Source organism: Xenopus tropicalis, chromosome 2, assembly GCF_000004195.4.
Source record: "Xenopus tropicalis strain Nigerian chromosome 2, UCB_Xtro_10.0, whole genome shotgun sequence".
Classification (NCBI taxonomy): domain Eukaryota; kingdom Metazoa; phylum Chordata; class Amphibia; order Anura; family Pipidae; genus Xenopus; species Xenopus tropicalis.
In genome coordinates, this window is record NC_030678.2 from 120,566,977 (window position 1) to 120,588,430 (window position 21,454).

A 21,454-nucleotide genomic window follows, 5' to 3' on the forward strand; every position below is an offset into this window, starting at 1 on the left:
AAGAAAGAATGCACTGGTCAGCTCTGTAATCGTGACGGAACTGGTAGGCCAAGGATGACCTCCTCTGCTGATGACAGAAGAATCCTCACTATGGTTAAGAAAAATCTTCAAACACCTGTTCAACAGATCAGAAACTCTTCAGGAGCCAGCTGTGTCTTTGTCAGAGACTACTATCCACAAAAGACTTCATGAACAGAAATACAGAGGCTACAGTGCAATATGCAAATAACTAGCTAGCCACAAAAATGGCCAGATTACAATTTGCAAAAAAGTACTTAAAAGACCCTGCAGAATTCTTGAAAAAGGTGTTATGGACAGATGAGACCAAGCATACCAGCTCATCTGTTAAACATGGTGGTGGGAGTGTTATGGCTTGGCATGTATGCTTTGCATGTATGGCTGCCACAGGTACTGGCACACTTCATTAATGGCAATCTTCATTAATGATATAAATGCTGATGGCATTTGCACAATGAATTCTGAGGTTTTAGAAACATCTTATCTACTCAAGTTCCAGTAAATGCCTCCAAACTCATTGGATGACGCTTCATCATCCAACAAGATAATAATAGTTTCTCAAAGCTAAAAAAAAGGAAAAATCTTGAACGGTCAAGCTGATTTAAAATCCAGAACAAGCAGCAGTTGAAGGTGGCTGCAGTAGAGGTTTGGCAGAGCATCACCAGGGAAGATACTTAGCACCTGGTGATGACATTGCATGCAACAAAGTACTAAACACGACTGCTTTAATATACCTACCATTACTTTGTCCCAAACGTTATGGTGCTCTAAAAATGAGGGGAACTATGTATAAAAAATGTTGTAATCTCTACATGGTGAAACTGAAATGTATGCAAATAACTTTTAATTAATGTCTGGAAGTCTGACTGTGCACTTTAATTACATCTGAATAGTTTGATTTAATATTTTACACTGAGGAGCAAAGGGGTAAATCAAAGAAAAAATTGTCTTTTGTCCCAGGGCACTGTAGTTTTAAACTTGAGACAGAGAGTAATATAATTGTCTCTTCAGACCTCACATTGAATATGGGATTTAGTTTTGAAGAGAGATATAAAATGGGCAAATTAGAATTTCTTATTGTAGAAAAAAAAAAGATACCATTTATGTTTTTATTTATGTTGTCTGCTACATGCACAGGGCAGTGTTGCTATGGAAAACAAGTATTATATTACTATAAACCCTAATGACACATATGGACTTAAAGGACATGTAAAGCCTACATTTGCCTACAATGTATATCAGTTGGGCACATCTCCCCCACCCAAATGGCATCATTTGTACTGCATATATCCCCTCTGCTTGCCAGCATCATCACATTCTCCTAAAGCAAATACCAGCTTTTACCCGGGGGCCATTTTTCCTCTGATACATAATAAGATACATTTAAATCTGCAAACAGCATACACACACAGACCCTTATTCAGCGTACATTTCATCACGAATACAGACTCACACAGGCAGAACCATCTCTGAAGTTTTTGTTGAAGTTGTTTGAGCACTGTAATGGTAAAGCTGAGCTCAGGAGAAAAAAACTGAAGCAGGCAGCTAGAGCTGAGTTTCTATGGGAACCAGCAATGCTATCTCTTCACTGGCTGCTAGACTGGGGGGCGTGTTTAGTAATATGAGCTTAGAACAACTGAGCATGCCCACAAGCCAACAGCCAAAGCAAATTCCTGGGGGGGGGGGGCGAGTGGGTTACAGGAGGAGAAGGAAATCTAAGTGATTAAGGGGATGTTGCAGCCTTACTATTAACCTCTGGAAACCAGTGTGGCAGGTATTGAAAGATTTCAAAGAGGCTATTCACTGATTAAATTTTTCTGCATGGGGTTTACATGTTCCTTTAAGCAGTTTCATGAAACACCTAAATACTTTATCAGAGAATTTACCATGTATATAATCTTACCACCAATATAATCTTCTTGTGTTGTAGTCAACCAAATGTGTAGAAAGAAACCCTGTTCTCCACAGTTTCTCCAGCATTGGTCCAATTTGCTGGGTATAGACAAAGCTTTCCACTTTGGGGGTTTTTTCTATGTGCTTTTAGCTCAAGCTTTGTTAATGGTGCAACGGTTTAAATTCTTGTTCTTTTTAATATCTCTTAGGTAACTTGAGAATTGCATCTTAATGATTTTGTAGTTTTTGTGGCTGCTCTGGAAGACAATTATACTGCTGTTTTGATATAATTGAGCAATCTGTAGTCTAGGTATAAAGAGATATACTGAACATAAAAGCCTTCTTTATAGTAAACAATTTTTGTTTTTCTTGCCAACATGTCAATAGAATGTGTTATCAGTAATTTGTGGCTTACTGTTGGTGTCTATATCTGCATATTTTTTTGGGTACATCTTATATATTAAGCTGGTTTAAATTAACAGCTTATGGTACTGGTATTCAATTCTAGTTTAATTTCTTGCAAAAAAGTCTCAACTACTTTTATTGGTTGATGGAGTGTCTGGATCTTATAGGAAACTAACTCAAGCAAGGGGTGAGCATACAAAATCATTTTACATAATGAGCTGGCTGAAATCTAACCTAGAACCCCAGAGCTGCAAGGCAGTAATGCTAATAAATGTATCAGTTATATATTTGCCATTTGTTAGTCTTTGGTAATAATGTGTTCTGTCCTGACTTGTCTATTTAGGTTAACAATTGCTTTATCAAGAGGGCATTGGTATTGTTTTCCATACCATACATCTTGCTCTTAAGTTGGTGTAACTTGTAGGACTAATGTAGTTATATTTCCCCTAGTGCCTTTTAACTTCTTAATTGTGTCTCATGATGTCGGTCTCTCTAGCTGGTATAATTTAGTTAGAAGTCTGATATTTCATTTGTTTCTGTGGGTTTGAACACTTCATTGTGCAAGTGCTAAAAACCAGAAGAAGGTTTGATGCCTTGTTGAGTTCTTTAAGTGCTGTTCAACAGTTAAGGTTGTTTTCTCATTACTGAGGCAAATACTGAGGCAAGGAAGGTAAGTGCTATATTGTTCTTCTCTGAAAGGTATGTACTATACAGTATATTTACTACTGTTGAAATTAGCTTGCTTTGTTTTGGTTATAGATTTCTGATTTTAAAGGTCATGTATACTAATGGGGAAAACTATCTCTAGTGACATCCTGTATGTTATTAAAGTGTCCCCTATAATTTGTAATCTTTGATTTGATATGACACGTATGCAGCTCAGTAAAACATACTGTTCACATAATCAAACCTTGAGGGCACACATTTTTAAATCAACATAGGTATTTATAGGAATTATGTTGGCCCCAATATATAGTATAGGTATAGGATCCGTTATCCTGAAACCGGTTAAAGGAGAAGGAAAGGTAAAAACGAAGTAATCTTTATCAGAAAGGTCTATGTAAATACAGCCATAATCACTCACAGAAACGCTGCACTGAGTTCTCTTTCAAAAGAAACACTGAATTCTGAATTTTCTTCTTTTGTGTACACATGTTCTTCTGTGTCAGACTTCCTGCTCTCAGAAAAATTCTTCAAGACACTGGCAGGAGTCTGCTCAGTTTGCTCCTCTCTCCCATCTCCTCCTCCCTGTCTCATCAAAATTTGCACCCCATCCCATAAAATCTGAGCTACCAGCAGCCAAATCTGCAGCACGGAAGCTACTGAGACCAACTAAAATGGCAGCTGCTATCTTAAACAGAGGGCCCTTCTAGGGCTCTTTACTCAGCAAGCTCTAGCTTGCACTATTGTGGCTAATCTATTGGCAGTAAAATGCAAAAATACCTTTCCTTCTCCTTTAACCAAAAGATCCAGATTATGGTAAGGTAATTTCCAATAGAGTCCATTTTAAGCAAATAATGACATTTTTAAAACATATTTGCATAAATAAAACAGTATCTTTCAGTACTTTATCCCAACTAAGATATAATCAATCCTTATTGGAGGCAAAACAATTCCACTAGCATATTATAGTATTCTGCACAGAAAGCAAACCAATAATACAACAATAATACACTTGTACTTTCTATCCTGTTTAGAAATTAGTGTAAATCGTTTAGCAAAAGTACAGTGATTATCTTCACAATTGCGACCTGTCGTCTGCCCCACAGATCAGTCACTGACATTGCTAAATGATCCCTACTGAACACGGCTATGTTTTCTTAATAATAACAGTTGTATAAACATAAGATCTTCTCAGTTAAAGGGAAATCAACATCAAAAAGCTGTAAAACATGCAACCCTAAACTCCCCTTTCTTTGAAGGAACCCGTTTGAAGAGAGGTGTTTCTAGTTATAGGGGAATGAAATAAGAATTCAGCTGCAAGAAATGGACCTCCAGTCCCTGTGAAAGACTAATTAGATCCATGTGAGGAACTGTGTCTGAAACGGCTTCACACATTAAAGGAGAAGCCACTAGTCACTCCTTTGAGAAGGCTGTATCAAAACATTTAGTCACAGCTGATGCACTTTCACACTACAACAGCGTCTTTTTTTGCAATAATGCTAGCAAGATCTCAAAGGGAAAACTTATCGGGGGAAACGCACATTCTGAATGTCGGCGCAATTAAATTGTTCTTTTTGCCTGTGTTTTGACACAGCTGAATGACAGTGTCTATAGCAGCAGCTGGAAAAATGTAAACAAGAAGATGGAATGCAAATGATTCAAAGATAAAAAAAAGTACCCTAGCTGAAACAGATTGTGAGACATTACACCAAGGGAATCAGAAAACCTCTCATAGATTCCTTGCCTCTTTATAGCCAAAGCCCCGTGTTCTTGACCCATTTACATGGTGAGATGAAATGTCTCACAAAGTGCTCATTTCAAGGCAGGATGTACAAAATATATTTAAAAAAAAAAACCCAGACATTATATGTGTGCATATATATATATATATATATATATATATATATATATATGGTTTGAACAATGTTATGGCAGCCTTACATTGCTGTTATTACCCATATTCTTGAAATAATGCACATCAGCATATTAGTGGGGAAAAGTATAGGATGTGCCAATATTTTCTTATGGTGAGAATGAATTTTAATTATTAAGTAGGGCTATCCTTTATCCCAGCATTGGGTGTAGCTTCCAATTTTGGCAGATTGTATAGTTTGTCATATTGTTTCATATACTGCATCCTAAGTACAGTAAATGAAATATGTTTTTCTAGGATTCTATGATTCTCATATTTTGAGATAATAAATCAATTTTAATATATCCATCAACTATTTTTGAAGCTGCAAGCCACTTGAACAAGCTGTTGGTAGCAGGTTTGTAAGCCAAACAGCTGAATTATACCAAAATCTGTTTCATCCACTAAAAATAAATCACTAACTTGTGCATAAAATTGGCACAACCAACTATTCATTTTATTAGTGTGGCGCTGGGTTGTCTGCAGCAGGAAAAAACTGTGATGTTGCTTCAGCACATTAATAAACATTAGATATATGATACACTGTAACACAAATGCATAGTCTATTTGCTAAAGATATGTATTATATATTCATTTTATTTTTATGGATGTTTAACTGCAGTAAGTTTCACTTGAAATATGCAACAAAATACAACGATACAATGCAAAAAACAATGAAAAAATTATAGATGGCCATGATTGATATATATACCAATATTAGTGGTCCTCTAAAAAAAAAAAAATGTAATCTTCAAGGGAAACTTCTTAATTTCATGCAAAACATAATTAACTAAAATTCTGTACTGCTTTTGAAATAATCAAGTTACTCTTCACTGTCCCACTCTCTGAAGTTATCTGCCCAGGTATGGGGCCTTCCTGATCGATATCTGCCCGTAAATTGGCCAGGTGTCAATCAGGCAGGTTTGATTTTCCCATCGGATTGGGGGGGATCAGATTGTTTCCTTGGTCCAACCTATGCCCATCGTTGTAATTCAATCATTTGGCCCTAGGGCAACCTCGCCAAACAAGCAGATCTTAACATTGATGGCCACCTTCGGTTTCTACATCCAGGATTGTGCAAGAGTTTTGGGGGGTTTTTGCCTGGTAGCTCAAAAGCTTTCATGTTGAGATGGACAGGACGAAGGATAATTGCTTATTTCAGAAATGGTACAAAACTCATATATAAAGAGAATACAGAAGCTTATTTTAAGTTAAAATTTTGGTTAAAATGTAAATTATCTTGGGGAAATTGGCCATTTAAGACAATGTGGGGTACAGCAGCTCATAATCAAGCAGCTGTTTTTTTTTCCTTTTTAAAATTCAAAAATATTAAACAAAATCAATACGTAACTATATCATACAAATGTGAATCAGTTATAAATATATGTAATAGTAAGTAGATATTTTGATAATGCTTAGAAAATACATTTTATACGTATGTACAGACCAATAATTATGATATCAAAATATGTTATGTTTTGGGTTTTTTTTAGTTTTTCTTCTATAACTAAACTTTTTACAGACTTTCATTCTATTAGACTTTACCTTTCTATTAACCTACCCTCAAGCACTCTAACATAGAGACACCGAGGATCAAAAATAGGTGATGGGATCTCACACACCCCTTCAAATAATTTATGTTCTAAATACTGACTTTATGCCTGAAAGAAAAGACAACAAAAAGGGGGAGGAGTGCCTTATAACTTTCTTTGGAAGGTATAATAAAAATGAAAATTCAGGTGCACTGCAGAAAGACTAACAATTCAGAAAAAAGGACAGTTGTACTCTTACTTAAAATGTATCAATTTCATATAGAATCCTTAAGGTCTTATAATATATAGGGTTTTTATCAGTTAAACTCTTTAAAGAAAAGTATATGAAGGTAGAAAAATACTTTCATTTAGAAAGTAATCATCTATTCACTGTATATTGTTAGAGTTTCCTTTTTTTAAAGAAATTCAATAATATTATTAGCTGTGTCAATATACTGCAAATTTGCCAAGTCACTATAAGAGCCCCGCTATATAAAAATGTACCACTACCCTGCTAATAACCAATTAATAAACATTCACTTCATCTTCAAACAAGCATGTTACCTAGATAAAAGCAATGTAAATGGGTTGCATTTAGAAGTTATTGACAGTTTACCTGCTGAGGGAATGTGTGGAGCTGCAATTTCCCAAGCAGTTGAATGCCAAAGGTTGCTTATACCTGCTGTAACCTGTTTGACCAAAGAAGGTTTGAGTTAAATAGAACTTACTGAAAAGGTATCATTTATCCTGGAGACTTGAACAGAGTAGCTTTTACCATCCAGTTGAACAGAGAGGTCCCAGCTGTTCACATCATTTTTGGCAATGGGAACTCTATAAGGAAGGCAGAACACAACTTTACTTTTAGGCTTCTATTTTTAATTGCAGCAGTCACTATTTTTATTAATTAACCAATTAATTAACCAAACTGATTATTACCTATAAAAAAAACTTATCTTACTCCAAAGATATTTATTTATATAGCAAGTTACACAGAGCTTTATATTAATTTATAACAAACATGGGTCTCATAAAAACTTAACAAACAAGGGTTACAGATTAAATATAGGATCAGAGAGCCCTACCCGCAAGAGCTTTTTCCTATGCAAACAATCTGATATTCATCTTCATGCTTTGCCTAGCATGCAGTAACATAACATCATGTATGTATGTACAGGTATGGGATCCCTTACTCAGAAACCCGTTATCCAGAAAGCTCCAGATTATGTGATGGCCATCTCCCATAGACTACATTTTAAGCAAATAATTGTAAATAAATGATTACCTTTTTCCCTGTAATAATAAAACAGTACCATATACTTAATTCTAAGCTGAATATTGGTGGCAAAACAATCCGACTGGATTTATATAACATTTAAATGATTTATATCACATCCCTTAACCAGAAAATCCCAGGTCCGAAACCTGTATAACTTTATTTATAAAGGGCTACAAGGATACACAGCGCTGTACAATCTAACAATTTTATGATGACAGTGGGACTTTGGTGAGGACAAAAAGTTCTGAATATGTGAGAGACCTCATAAGATGACTCACAGGGGCTGAATTATCAAAGTACGAGTTCGAATCCCAAAATGGGTAAAATTCAGATTAAATACGATAATTTCTGATGATCGCAAATATCACAAAAATGCTTAAGAAGAAATCGTATTAGTCATGATAATATTGTATTGGCAATCCGAAAGTCACAAAATTTTTGTATCCAACTATTGTAAATGTCCGAACCTGGCCCAAGGAAAGTCACGATACCGAAGCTTGAATGAATCCAAAACTTTCGTACTCGGTGCGACAATACAGTTTTGCTGTGTAATTTTTGTATGAAAAAGTTGCACAAATTAGCGAAAAAAACGGCGAAAATACACAAGGTATGAAAAACTTTGAAAAAATATTTTTGTTTGTTTTTTATTCGGAGGCAATCGAACTTTGGTAAATGGGCCCCATAGTCTGGAAAAGAAAAAACTTGTATGTAGCTTTGGTTTCCCAAATACTATTTCAGATTTTCACAGTAAAATGAATTTTATAGAAATAAAAAAGACTTGGAAACATGTATAAACACCTGACTGCTAATCACAGACATTGGCAGGCTGGTATTCCACATGGGTTTATCAAAAGCCAATCATAAAAAGGTCCAGACTGAGATTCCACATAGGCCCTAGGAATTTCAAGTACACATAGGCCGAAACAGACAGTGACTGCCTGTGAAACCTTTCATCAGCTCATCCGAAATTTGACAGAATCTAAAGACTTTAAACAATTATTAGGAGGCAGACACCCCTAAAACCTATATGCTGACTGAACTCACCTACCGAAGACAAATAAATCTTAACAATACGGGTTGTCAGTAAATGATAACAACAGCAGACTAAGGTCAAAGAGAAAAAATACACAAAATAGAGATCAGTGTGTAAATTAAGTTTAGCAAAAAGGAAAATTTTGGTTAAAACATTAAAAATGTTGATAAAAAGTTAAAAAAACAAAACAAGAGATGTTGGGGCAAGGTGGTTTCTTTGAATTATTAGCTCAAAACCAGCATTGATAAAATGATGAGCAATCAAAAGAGCTCAGCAGGTCAAAAAGGCACTTACAGGATTAAAGGCACTAAGCAGAGGCAACATGCCAGTTATGTGTTTCAAATGATCAGAGCTCTTGGTCAATGAAGAATGTTGTAGTATTGATAGAAAAGTGAGAGAGAGGCTGTATATTTGATGATGACATGACAGTATCAGTGAAGAAACAGGTGACAGTACATGCTATATATTAAGAAGGGAAACTTTCTATTTAAAGGAATGCTCAGCAGACACAGGATAACCTTCTGACACTCTTATTTTTGCAGTTTTGCTCTTCCCTTTGTGTGACAGGTGCAATTACGGTTCGGGAAAAGTTCTACTCTTTTACTACCGAGGCTGGTTGCTCTTGACAGGTAAAGAATATAATAGGAACAACTGAAGGAAGTAGGAGAGATGGATCCAACTGATGCTAAGATCAAAATAAAATAATAATGTTATTGAATTATTGCATCTGAGTTAGGATGTAGCCTGTGTTTTTTTTAAGGGGAGAAGAGGTACATAACGCTCTCTGCCACAATTGCAAATATGGATCTAATCAACAATGGCAAGACATAGTAGGAAGTCAGAGATTTTACTTGTCTTTTGCCCATTATAAACTAAGCAAATACAGCATTACATATCCCAACATCTATCAGGGTATGGAAAACCCCTACATGTACACAAATAAATACAGGGTCATGGGACTGCTAAAGATGAAAGCATATCATAAGCAAAGATTACAAGAACACAGAAATTACTGCAGGTAACTGTATGCAATTTAGTTTAGTTTTCAAAGGCAAACTAGATCATTAAAATGGTTTGGAAAAAATGAAACATTAATGATAGTTTCCTTTAATGATAAGCAAATAGATAAAATGAAGTTTTCGCAAATGAGTTACATATTTACATAGTTACATAGGGTTGAAAAAAGACCATTGTCCATCAAGTTCAACCCATCCGAGTAAACCCAGCACACAACCTATACTAACCAATCTATACACTCACATACATAAACTATATATATACAACCAGTAATACTAACTGTAGATATTAGTATCACAATAGCCTTGGATATTCTGCTTGTTCAAAAACTCATCCAGGCCCCTCTTAAAGGCATTAACAGAGTCTGCCATTACCACATCACTAGGAAGGGCATTCCACAGCCTCACTGCCCTCACCGTGAAAAACCACCTACCCTGCTTCAAATGGAAGCTCCGTTCCTCTAATCTATAGGGGTGACCTCTGGTGCGCTGATTGTTTTTATGGGAAAAAAGAACATCCCCCAACTGCCTATAATCCCCTCTAATGTACTTGTACAGAGTAATCATGTCCCCTCGCAAGCGCCTCTTTTCCAGAGAAAACAACCCCAACCTCGACAGTCTAACCTCATAGCTTAAATCTTCCATCCCCTTTACCAGTTTAGTTGCACGTCTCTGCACTCTCTCTAGCTCATTAATATCCTTCTTAAGGACTGGAGCCCAAAACTGCACTGCATACTCAAGGTGAGGCCTTACCAGGGACCTATAAAGAGGCAAAAATATGTTCTCATCCCTTGAGTCAATGCCCTTTTTTATACAAGACAGCACTTTATTTGCTGTAGTAGCCACAGAATGACACTGCCTGGAATTGGACAACTTGTGATCTACAAAAACCCCTAGATCCTTCTTAAGGATGCCCCCAACACACTACCATTCAGTAGATAGTTTGCGTTTACATTATTTCTAAAAAAGTGCATTACTTTGCACTTGTCAACATTGAACCTCATTTTGCAGTTTGCTGCCCAGTTTTCCAATTTTGTCAAATCGCTCTGCAAAGCGGCAGCATCCTGCATGGAACTTATAGTTTTGCACAATTTAGTGTCATCAGCAAAAATAGAAACAGTACTCTCTATGCCCACATCCAGGTCATTAATAAACAAGTTAAAAAGCAAAGGACCAAGGACTGACCCCTGCGGTACTCCACTAACCACACTGGCGGCTTGCATGAGCAATTTGCAAAATCAGTTTGGTGAATATTTTTTCCACCACTAAAATTGTGGAATAACTTGGATGCACATAGTGTGCATAGAGTGTGCACATAAATATTTGCAATTTGCGAATATGCCATATTTAAAAAGCTTTAAGGACATTTGCAATTAAATGCACCAGTCTTGACCAGCTTTATATACAGGTATAGAACCCATTATCAAAAATCATTAATTAAACCCAATAAGATTGTTTTGCATCCAATAAGGTTTATTTATATCTAAGTTGGGATCAATTACAAGGTACTGTTTTATGTCTATGGGAGACAGGCTTTCCGTAATTCGGAGCTTTATAGATAACGGTTTCTGGATAAGAGATCCCATACCTGTATATTTATGTATACAGCACATCATGCGATGGGGTTGAAAGCTGGGTGCCAGTGCGGAAAAGTAAAATAAAGATGCAAAAAATTACAGCACTCACAGGGCTTTACATACTCATATATATAAATATATATATATACACAGTCCATGGTAGCAGGCACTCACGTTTAATTCCTCTTTCTGATGGCCTGGGTGTAGTCCGGAAAATAAGGTATTCAGAATGCAATGGAGATCACAGGACTTAGAGGTGATAAAGAACACTTTATTTGGAGGCTCCAAATAAAGTGTTCTTTATCACCTCTAAGCCCTGTGATGTGCAGATCTCCATTACATTCTATATATATATATATATAATCATACAAAAAAAGACCAGCAACACTGGGATTTCTGTGCAAATCAAAAAAGGGAGGACCAAAATGTCACGTCGGCTGTATATGCACATTTAAATGTACTTTTTTGGTTTGCACAGAAATCCCAGTGTTGCTGGTCTTTTTTGTATGATTGGGTTATATTTTTACCATGCACCTGGGTATATAATTAAAGCGGTGTGCCACCCTTCTGGTTTTATATATATATATATATGTATATAAACAAAGGCAGGGCAAATATGTTCTATATATGCAATAATTAGTTACATTAAAATATTTCAACAGTCATAAATACCAGTAAAAACAGGTTGAAAAACAAACAAAAAATAAAGTACAAAAAGAGATGCTTATGGAACATATGATAAATGGATGTTTAGATAGATATTCAATAATACTGCGGAAGGCAAGTCTGTAATGTGAGGGGGAAAGGCAAACTGTATGCTTTTAGAATTAAATGGAAATGCAATTCCCCCTTGAGTTGTAGGTACATGGAACACTTCTAATCAGTGTTTTGACAGGTGAGTGTGGTGGAAAGTTCAAAGTATCCATGACGACGGCTTGAGACATCAGTGTGAGTTGTGCAAGAGACACCTGCTGTGTGACAGAAAAGGTGTCAGAGAAAAGAGGAGTGAAATATTTTGATTGGATAATACATAAGGCTTGATTTATAATGCTGAAATACAACTATATACTGACACCTCTTAGCACCTTCCCTGGATTAGAGAGGCCGAGAATTGCTTGTGTGTGAAACTGATCAAAATATTTGCTGTGCTGAGAACCATATGAAACCTGAATGATTTAATAAGCCCTCAGCTGAATTAATCTCTGCTATCGATTCTGTAGTTCAACACGTTTGTTCTCTCAGGTCAGCAGGCAGTAGCCATTTTCAGCGCTTTCAGCCTGCTACACAAACCATGTACTTGTGTTGTATGTATACACACATATAGATATACAGATATAGCCCTTTCCTTAAGACTTAATTCATTATCCTAACAAAAGAATTAAAAACAAATATTTGTTAGGCCTGTGGTTATCTCTTTGTTTTTTTTTTATCGATGTAGTTAGATTTCTATCTTGCTATGCTGACAGAGATGGTTTCCATGTAAAAAAAAAAAAAAAAAAAAAGACAATCTGTCCAAGGTAAAAGAACAGTTATTTTGGTGACTGGAAGTACATAAAAAAAAAAGGCCAGTCCCGTCCCTGGTGATTATGAATAAAAAAAAGGAATCCATGATGCACCAGTACACAAAGTACAGGTATAGGACCCGTTATGCAGAATGCTCGGGACCAAGGGTATTCCGGATAAGGGATCTTTCCATAATTTGGATCTCCATACCTTAAGTCAACTAAAAAATCAATAAAACATTAAATAAACCCAATAAAATTGTTCTATCCCCAATAAGGATTCATTCTATCTTAGATCAAGTACAAGTTACTGTTTTATTACTACAGAGAAAAAGGAAATCAGTTTTAAAATTCTGAATTATTTGATTAAAATGGAGTCTATGGGAGACGGCATTTCCGTAACTCGGAGCTTTCTGGATAATGGGTTTCCGGATAAGGGATCCCATACCTGTACTTATGAGCATACCACAAGGATAAGTGTGTCCTAACCACCCATGGGTAGCTCGACAGGGCAGTGATTACAAACCCATGATACAAAACCATTTTGTGAGCCTTTTTTTCCAGATTCAATAGCTGCCACCATAGCTACACAGCATATTATTTATATAAACTACAGTAGTGTTTCTGAAGAAAACACACACTTTTTTGCCAGTGCAGGGCAGCAGTTCATATATTTTAATTACTTTAAAACACTTTCATTTTTTTGGTGTTACTGGTCCTTTAAGTATGAAATAGTCCAATGTAAGCATATCATTGGGCGACATATGCCAGACATAAATATATGTCAACAAAGTCAAGCCTTGCTAACAGAATCTTTAACACACTTTACAATATAAAGTTGATTAAAAACTATATTTTAAACACAAAATAATAATGCTTAAATCCTGCCAGTTCCTTTCAGTGATCTTCATTGTTGTCAATACCTTACACAAACCTAGTCTGTTTGCTACACCTTTGTCTTCACTGGGGACAGCAGCGTTGGAAACAAGTCTGTTGCCACAAAATGTGTTATTGGTCAAATATAACAAGCCAGTTTGTATGCTTCTATTCCCCATAGTGAGGCATTCAGAGCATTATTCTTTCCACTATAGGTGTTGGGAAACTATAAGGAGAAAAATACAGTGGCTTGCAAAAGTATTCGGCCCCCTTGAACTATCCACATTTTGTCACATTACACCCACAAACATGAATCAATTTTATTGGAATTCCACGTGAAAGACCAATACAAAATGGTGTACACATGAAAAGTGGAACGAAAATCATACATGATTCCAAACATTTTTTACAAATAAATAAGTGCAAAGTGGGGTGTGCGTAATTATTCAGCCCCCTGAGTCAATACTTTGTAGAACCACCTTTTGCTGCAATTACAGCTGCCAGGCTTTTAGGGTATGTCTCTACCAGCTTTGCACATCTAGAGACTGAAATCCTTGCCCATTCTTCTTTGCAAAACAGCTCCAGCTCAGTCAGATTAGATGGACAGCGTTTGTGAACAGCAGTTTTCAGATCTTGCCACAGATTCTCGATTGGATTTAGATCTGGACTTTGACTGGGCCATTCTAACACATGGATATGTTTTGTTTTAAACCATTCCATTGTTGCCCTGGCTTTATGTTTAGGGTCGTTGTCCTGCTGGAAGGTGAACCTCCGCCCCAGTCTCAAGTCTTTTGCAGACTCCAAGAGGTTTTCTTCCAAGATTGCCCTGTATTTGGACAGAAAGATCCCTTATCCGGAAAAGCCCAGGTCCCGAGCATTCTGGATAACAGGTCCCACACCTGTACAGCAAACTATTATAAAAAGGGGTATTGGAAAAGGAGCAACAGTCAGAGGTACAGCGGACAGCTGCTTAACTAAGAATAATAAATAACATATATTAATTCTACTGGCCACTCACTAATCCCATGGCAAAAGCCATTATAGTAAAGTATCTTAGAAATTTCAGCAAAACTGTAGATAAGTAAAAATTTGTTTGTAAAAAGGCTAACTGATATGGGAAAACACGTAAATCAGAAGGTAGATGTCACCTAGAAACCTGATATAGCTTAAATAAGTACCAGTATGAAGGATATTTTGGAATGGAAGTATGGGACAACTGTAAATATTACCAATCATTGATATTCAAATCGACTCTTCAACTTCATGTCTTATGTGTAGGGATGCACCGAATCCTGGATTATTAACAAGTTATTAACATGCAACAGAGAAAGTCTGCAGGTTTTTCAGAACATGCCATACAGGCATCCTTACTACACATAACTGATTTATATAGTTGCTGTTTTCTGAATCTTAAGCCATTCTTACTTAGTAGGTACAGCTGCCTACACTGCATCTTGTTTTCACATGGTTGTTGCCATGTGGTATGAGACACAGTAGGAAGGAGGTCCCTGCCCCGTAGAGCTTACAATCTAAGTGGTTGGGTAACATACAGGCACAAATTGGAAGGTAAGAGTGCACCAGGTATGGACATTTGCCCTTAAGTGCAGAACTGGGCAAAAAAAACAAAAAAAAAAACAGCTGAGCTTTTTCTTAAAGAGAGTGGGTGAGTGTCCCCTACGCAGGGATTCAGGGATAGAGTTCCAAAGGTAAGGAGCAGCGAGATAGAAAGGTTTAAGACGAGAGAGCGCAGTGGGTGTGGATGGTGTAAACAGACGGAGGCTCTGAGAGGATCAGAGGAGACGACCAGGAACGTGCAGGGAGACCAGTGAAGAAATGTAGTGAGGAGCAGAGGAGTGAAGGGCTTTGAATGTTAGCAGAAGGATTTTATAAGCTATCCTTTGCTTTACAGGTAACCATGCAAGAGAGCTTAAGTGAGGCTGAACAGGTTCCCTCTTCGGAGAGAGCAGGAGGATCCTGGCAGCAGAGTTTAAAATTGATTGCAGGGAAGAGAGGTGGGAGTCTGGGAGGCCGGTCAGTAGGAGATTGCAGTAATCTAAGCGGGAAAGGATAAGGGCATGGATTAGTGTTTTAGCTGTTACTTGCGAAAGAAAGGGGCGTATCTTGGCAATATTGTGGAGGAAAAAACGGCAGGTTATTAATATGGTTAGGAGGCAGTTACCAATCTGGGTTTGAACATCAGCAGTTAATGCAGGGGTGTCTAAATATATCTGGATGTCATCTGCATATAAGTGATATTTAAGACCAAAAGAAGAAATAAGGTCTCCTAAAGAGAGAGTGTACAGGGAGAACAGCAAAGGACCAAGCACAGAGCCCTGAGGCACCCCCACACAAAGCGGAACCGGGGTAGAGGATTTGTTAGCAAGAGCAACAGAGAAGGAGCGGTTAGAGAGATAGGAAGAGAACCAGGATGCTGCTTGATCCCGGATACCCAGAGAATAGAGAATTTGCATAAGGACAGAATGGTCGACAGTATCAAAAGCAGAGGAAAGGTCTAGGAGAATGAGAACTGAGTAGCATCCTTTGGCCTTGGCAGTCTGGAGATCATTTGCCACTCTACTTAAGGCCGTCTCAGTGAAGTGCGCAGGCCGAAAACCAGACTGCATAGGGTCCAGCAGATTATGGGTGCAGAGGAAGTTAGTGACACGAGAAAAGACAAGACGTTCCAGGAGTTTAGAGGCTAGGGGCAGGAGAGAGACGGGACGGTCGTTAGAAAGGCAGGACGGGTTCAGCGTAGCCTTTTTAAGAATGAGTTTGACACATGCTTGTTTGAATAGAGAGGGAAAAGTACCAGAAGCCAGAGAGGAATTGAATATGTGGGTATTATATATATATATATATATACAGTATATTACAGGTATAGGACCCGTTATCCAGAATGCTCTGGACCGGGGGTATTCCGGATAAGGGGTCTTTCTGTACTTTGGATCTTCATACCTTAAGTCTACTAAAAAATCAATAAAACAGTAATTAAACCCAATAGGATTGTTTTGGCTCTAATAAGGATTATTTATATCTTAGTTGGGATCAAGTACAAGGTGCTGTTTTATTTCTACAGAGAAAAAGGAAATCAGTTTTAAAATTCTGAACTATTTGATTAAAATGGAGTCTATGGGAGACAGGCTCTCCATAATTCGGAGCTTTCTGGATAACGGGTTTCCTGATAAGGGATCCTATACCTGTATATATATATTATATTCTCCATCTGTGCCATTCTCTTAGATATGTGCATATGTTTATTGCACAGCTGATTTTTGTTTTGTGCAGCTTTTATTCTGTTGAAAAAAGCCTTTAGACTCAGAAGTTACTTTTCTCTGTTAGCTTTGTAGTTAAGTTACCATTGTAGTTAAATTTCAATTCCCTTCTGCTTAAGACAGGAAAAGTCATAAAAACAGTGACTCCTGTTCTACAATCACTTACCTTCCTGGATTGTGATGATGTTAGGTGTGAGAAATGTGTTTTAGGTCCATGAAAAAAGCTGTTGATTTCTCATATTGTGGTGCGTGTGCGCTTGCCCTTGAAAATTGCTAGGATAGCTTTTGGCTACTTCCCATTCAGGAACCAGTTCAATTTGCATCATACTTTGCATAATGTAACATTATAGCTTATATGACAAGCACACATCATTTTCTGCTTGATTAAGCTTATTGGTTTCTAGGGTTTAGTTTCTTATATGTAGACATCTAAAGCTTTATGAATCTTTGTGTGCATGATGTGTGTCCACTACTTTTCCTCACCTTTTGCTTTAAATCACCAAAGAAGATGACAATTGATATTATGAAGCAATAAAAAAACTTTTTCAGTGGGCAATGCAGTGTTGTCTTTCAATTTCAAACTGTTACTTGTACCCTGGCATTTTATTCCATAAGGTTATGCCCTACTCTAAGATGCATTATGTATATGTGTATGTCTGTGTAAAAACGCACGGGTAGGAGATATATTGGTTAAACCTTTATCCAAAAAGCTCTGTAGTACATGAAGATCATTTTCGATTTAAACAAACAATTCTTAATTTTTAAGTGATTTTGCTTTAAAAATAAGATAGTAATTTAGGATTAACATTAACTAATCCATGCTGATAGCAAAACAACACTACAGGTATGGGATCCATTATGCAGAAACCTGTTATCCCAAAAACTTTGAGAAGGCCATTTTCCGTAGACTCCATTTTAATCAAATAATTCAAAAAGCATATAATTATTAATTATTGGTAGCAATACAACCATACTGGGTTTAGTTAATGTTTAAATCATTTTTAGCAGCTAAAGTAAGGAGATCCATATTATGTAACAACTCCTTTTGCAAAAACCCGGGCAGTCTGGTAACAGGTCCCATTCCTATGTATTTATACACGCATACATAACACTATTGCAATAAAATACCTTGGCTATGCCAAACATGTTTTATTACAGATGTACTGTGCAGTATTTCTGGACATGATTTGACATTTTAGGCACAGAAATTCTGGAATTGTTGCTGCATTTTTGGAAATGTTCCCTGTTGACTTCAAGAAAAATTACAGGGGGTGGAGTGATGCTCCATATATTAGATGTATATTAGATTTAAAAGGAAAAGAAATCTATGCACAGTTGGCAGAAAGACTAGCACCAGGAGCCATAGCCAATGATAGTCCAAATAATCTGAAGTCACTGTAATTATTTATAGATGGCATAAACTTTACAACAATAAATGCCACTATTTTGTATGGTTGAACAGCTTAATTTATCGGACACACAAAGACTGATGGGTTTATTTATTAAAGATCAGTAGATTATACCAGGTAGTAATGTGATACTAATATCTACAGTTAGCATTAATGGTTGTATATATAGTTTATGTATGTGATTGTATAGATTGGTAAGTATAGGTTGTGTGTGCTGGGTTTAATTGGAAGAGTTGAACTTGATGGACTCTATTCCTTTTGCAACCCTATGTAACTATGTAATGATCAATTTCTAAAAAAAAAACAAAGAAAAATAAATTGATCTTTTCAGAATTACCAAGCTATTGAGCATGGAAAAGAGCCTCTCTGAACCGCTACTCCCCCATTAGGTTGACTTGTATTCATTTTACCCCAATGGTCATTATTTTGGGGGGATTGGTGATTTGGTGGGTTGTTAGAGCTCATCACCTAATAGAACAGAATGTTGTTTGACTACTTAAGACAGTCGAACACATTCTGACAGAACACGCAAATATGGAATACACTGGTGCTTTAAATACGTGTTAATAATAATCTACTTTGATAAAAATGACCTTTAGGTTTTAATTTTAATAAATCATCCCTTAGTACTAAATTTTTCACTACCTAATTTGTAATGTGAATACAATAATATTTAGTGAAATATTTTTCTTATCCAAATGAACATATGTATTCAATAAAAAGATACATTATAATGACTTCAAAGAAGTACAATTAGCTATGAATAAAACAAAATATTGGCTTAAAACAATGGTCCAGACTGAAATAGTCATTAAAAAAATCATCATCATAGTAATAACAGCAGGTGGGATGTAAAATGATCAAGAATAATGTGTTTGGCTCTGTGGCAAGTGAGGTCAGTTTCACATACAAATCCTTGAAGGAATTTTAAAAAAGAAAGAAAAATAAAAAGAGGGGGGACATCCAGCATGCAGGCCATTCATCTGAACTAAGTTCAGAGAATTTCGAGCACTGTGAAATATATGTTAAGCAAGCACATAGATGTATTCAGTGGGGGTAGACTGAACCATGCTACATGGAGACTACAAAGGAGCCCTCCCATGGCTCATGAATAAGTCGAGGAAATGATCAGAAAAAATAGAGAGATGTTTAGACAGATGGCCCACTTAAAATGCCTGGGACAGGGCATAAGCAATTTTAATGAAACTTTAGATGTATCATAGTGGTTATTTTCTTTATATTTTCTATGTTTTTCAACCCCGCCCAAGTGTTATAGACACAAATAGAGACTCAATACAAATGGCATCATATTTGAAATACAATAAAAAGAAAATGAGACTTTTGTGCCCTTTTGATATAATACATTCATATGTGCAAAACAGATTTCTGAGAACCTTCAACAACCTAGATGAAAAAGCATACACGCAGAATGGCTAGATAAAAGGAATTCTAAAAAGATGCCAGCCGCCAATAAAAACACAAAAACTAGCTTTGCTATAGAGTACTTTCAACATTTTCCAACATAAAAGTTCATCACTGCATAGGAAAGATGAAAGCGGAGTTTCTACACAATTGTTCAAATGCTAAATCCATGCGAATAAGAAGTATTCAGCATAGTCAGGTAAGCTTTCAGCATCTGTGCTCTTAATTCAAAGTCAATGACATCTTCACCTCTAAAGAGGTCAGTTTACTACTGTGTAAAGCTAAACTACAAAAGTACAGCCCAAATGGCATGTTCCATAGCACATCTACTGGAAAGATATCCCTTCCACTCATAAACGAATGTATACAACGTCATATTAAGCACCAATTTGCTCCAAATGACCTCTACTGCCTCCTTTTCTACCATCCATTTTCAATAACAGACTGTACCCTCTTAAGTACATGGGATCTTTAAACCAATGCTAGGAACTCAAATAATGATTAAATGCTACACTCATATCATTGACAGGTACAGTATTTACAAAAAGTGCACATGATCTTATAATATAGCGATACAAATGTTTAGAGTTCAATAAAGCTGGAAAGTAAGTTGAAGACTATTTAAACTATGGCCACAAATTATGAGATATTTCTCATTACACCAATATTTATCTACTATTTTAGGGGTGGACAGAGCTCTGAAAATATTTACAGCAAACAGGATAGATGGTAATGGTTAGTTTCTAGACATGTTCCCATTTTGAAAGAAATCAGAAATGCTTTTTTGAAGTAGGCATTGCACACTACGTGCAACTACTATTTTCTGAAGTGGCTGTATTGCTTTCTTGTTTTAGAACATGTACGTTCCACAATCATTCATCCAAACACTATAATTCTATTTCTCCACAACTCCCAATTAGCAGTCACACATATGAATTCTTACACATGAATTGCATTTGAGAACAAATAATTCATAATATTTCAGCTTTGAAGAAAAATTAAATAGAAAATACTTGAACTGAGCTTTTTTTTGCCTCAGTGCACAACAAACACAGCGTCCTTAAGCCAAATCAGTTTCTTTAGGGATCATAATTCAACTACTTTGACCAAATGTCAATCCTGCATTTTAATACCCTTGCGTACTATCATATTCCTTTATGCTTACATTAATGATGCAGGAAATGTTATCAAATAGCTGCAGAGGGGGTATGTACCATCTCCCTTAGTTCCTTCAAAGAGATGTGTGGCTTCAAAGCCATTGGTATGCGATGCAAAGTGATTTCTTAGCTATACTGTACTAATATAAACATGCTATTCAGTATCCTTTTGTAACCAATGGCTTTTTGAAGGCTGTTCCAAGATGTTATTGATTAGGTTTTATAACCAAACCATTTTGGTCTAACAATAATGAGGTAACCTTTCGAGCATACTTATTTCACTGTTGCATTTTATATAAGAATTCATTTTTAGTCTGACTTTATATATCAGCCTGGTTCATCTCAGCAACTGAAAAAAACACTTACCTACAAAGGTATGCTGTAAATGTGGTAAATAACTGCAATCTTCTTGCTGATTTTACACTTTAAAATCTAGAACGTTGTGTATACTTTACTGTTGCAAGAACAGTGTGTGTACCAATGACACAAAA

The 21,454-nt window shown here is 36.4% G+C and overlaps 1 protein-coding gene across 1 annotated transcript in view; it reads right to left on the minus strand.

Annotated features, from left to right (window-relative positions):
- The window catches only part of pcca (propionyl-CoA carboxylase subunit alpha), a 249,052-nt gene that overhangs the window by 78,544 nt on the left and 149,054 nt on the right, over window positions 1–21,454 (minus strand). The window contains exon 19 of the mRNA XM_002937086.5: window positions 7,152–7,254. Within this exon, the coding sequence (XP_002937132.1) occupies window positions 7,152–7,254 (103 nt within the window). The remainder of the gene's footprint in view (window positions 1–7,151; window positions 7,255–21,454) is intronic.